The sequence below is a fragment of the Lytechinus variegatus genome, chromosome 19 (genome assembly GCF_018143015.1).
Source record: "Lytechinus variegatus isolate NC3 chromosome 19, Lvar_3.0, whole genome shotgun sequence".
Taxonomy (NCBI): domain Eukaryota; kingdom Metazoa; phylum Echinodermata; class Echinoidea; order Temnopleuroida; family Toxopneustidae; genus Lytechinus; species Lytechinus variegatus.
The window spans coordinates 16,617,297-16,618,690 of NC_054758.1; the positions used below are offsets into that span (position 1 = coordinate 16,617,297).

The 1,394-nt window shown below is 41.9% G+C and overlaps 1 protein-coding gene across 1 annotated transcript; it reads left to right on the forward strand.

Annotated features, from left to right (window-relative positions):
- The first annotated feature begins 603 nt into the window (after positions 1–603).
- LOC121405713 (achaete-scute homolog 5-like) lies at positions 604–1,187 on the forward strand. Its single transcript, XM_041596634.1, has one exon. It carries the CDS (start codon positions 657–659, stop codon positions 1,185–1,187), a length of 531 nt encoding a protein of 176 aa, XP_041452568.1. The 5' UTR covers positions 604–656.
- Positions 1,188–1,394: the final 207 nt, after the last annotated feature.

A 1,394-nucleotide genomic window follows, 5' to 3' on the forward strand; every position in this document is an offset into this window, starting at 1 on the left:
TTTACGGAAATTGCCCCGCCAACAAGGCATTGTGACAGAGACGGAATTTTCTCATGATTTATGTGAATGATGGATTTACTTTATTTTTCAATATCATTCGGTGAAAAGCTTTGAAACAGTTGCACTTTATCTTCGATATTGCCACATTAATTTATTGATTGTTTATTACCCGTCAAATAATATGAAATCAAATGATCTGTGGTGCGATTACACTAAATGAGAGGGACGAGGGTTTCAGACGTCGCTTTTTACATTTTGACATCTATTTCGCTCTGTAGTTATCATTTTTTATATTATTAGGAAATGAAAAAATGGTATCAATAAAAATTGATATGGGGATTTTTTTCAATCTGATTTCAACCGTGTCAATATGGCCGAACGATCCTATGAATCAATAAAAAACAATTTCTACCGTTAACATCATGATCAGAAATTGTCATTATGAACAAAATACTATCATTTTGAAATATTTCTAAAATCTGTTCATCATCCTTTTGTTTATCCCTTTGTTTTTTTTTTCTTTTTTCAGACTTTTTACGAAGGATCGTATTCTCCATCCGACGTCGCTGGCTATTCATCAAGAAATAAAGTGAAGCACTTTGATATAGAATTTATGGTGATCGTTGGCCTCGCCGGCTATAGGATAATCCCCATCGATGATGTCGATGATGATGGAAGAATCACACTCGGAGTCAGCCCTGTACTCGACACCGACCTGCGTTCAGCTAGGCATACCTCTTCCCGACTGTCCGGGCGGCATTTACCCCATCCGCGATCCCCACCACCCATCGGCAACCAACCCCGATGTACCTTTCCCCGTACCAAACTACCTGGATCCGCGATACGCAAGCTCCTTCATCAGCCACTATGGACACAGCTACGTCCCGCTCCCGAACCCGTTCGGGTTCTACGATCTCGAACCGAGCTTCATCCGAAGACGCAACGAACGCGAACGGGAACGCGTTCGGAATGTTAACGAGGGGTATGCGCGTTTACGCGAGCACCTACCGTGTGATAACCCGGAGAAACGCATGAGTAAAGTGGAAACACTGAGGATGGCTATTCGCTACATTAAGCAGCTACAAGGTGTTCTAGTTGACAGTGATGAAGGTGAAAAGGAGAATAATTGCGGCGAACCAGAGGAAAAAGAAAGTGGTTACCATAGCAGCGAGGCAGATGAGAAATAAACATCGATTTTAGGAAACAATGTTTCTCAAGACTATCTTAACATGTCGAATCTATATACTACGCGTTTTAGAGAAGCATTGTAGATGGAAACTACAGGGGCTGCGGAAACGGGAGGGGAGCTGGGAGCCCTCCATTTTTTTGCAAAACCGTGTACAAAAAAGTAAAAATTACCATATGATTGTGATTTTTTGCATGGTCAGCCCCCC

Bases quoted from the DNA above. Each gene is read 5' to 3' on its own strand.
- LOC121405713 (XM_041596634.1), top strand. From the start codon at position 657: ATGATGTCGATGATGATGGAAGAATCACACTCGGAGTCAGCCCTGTAC.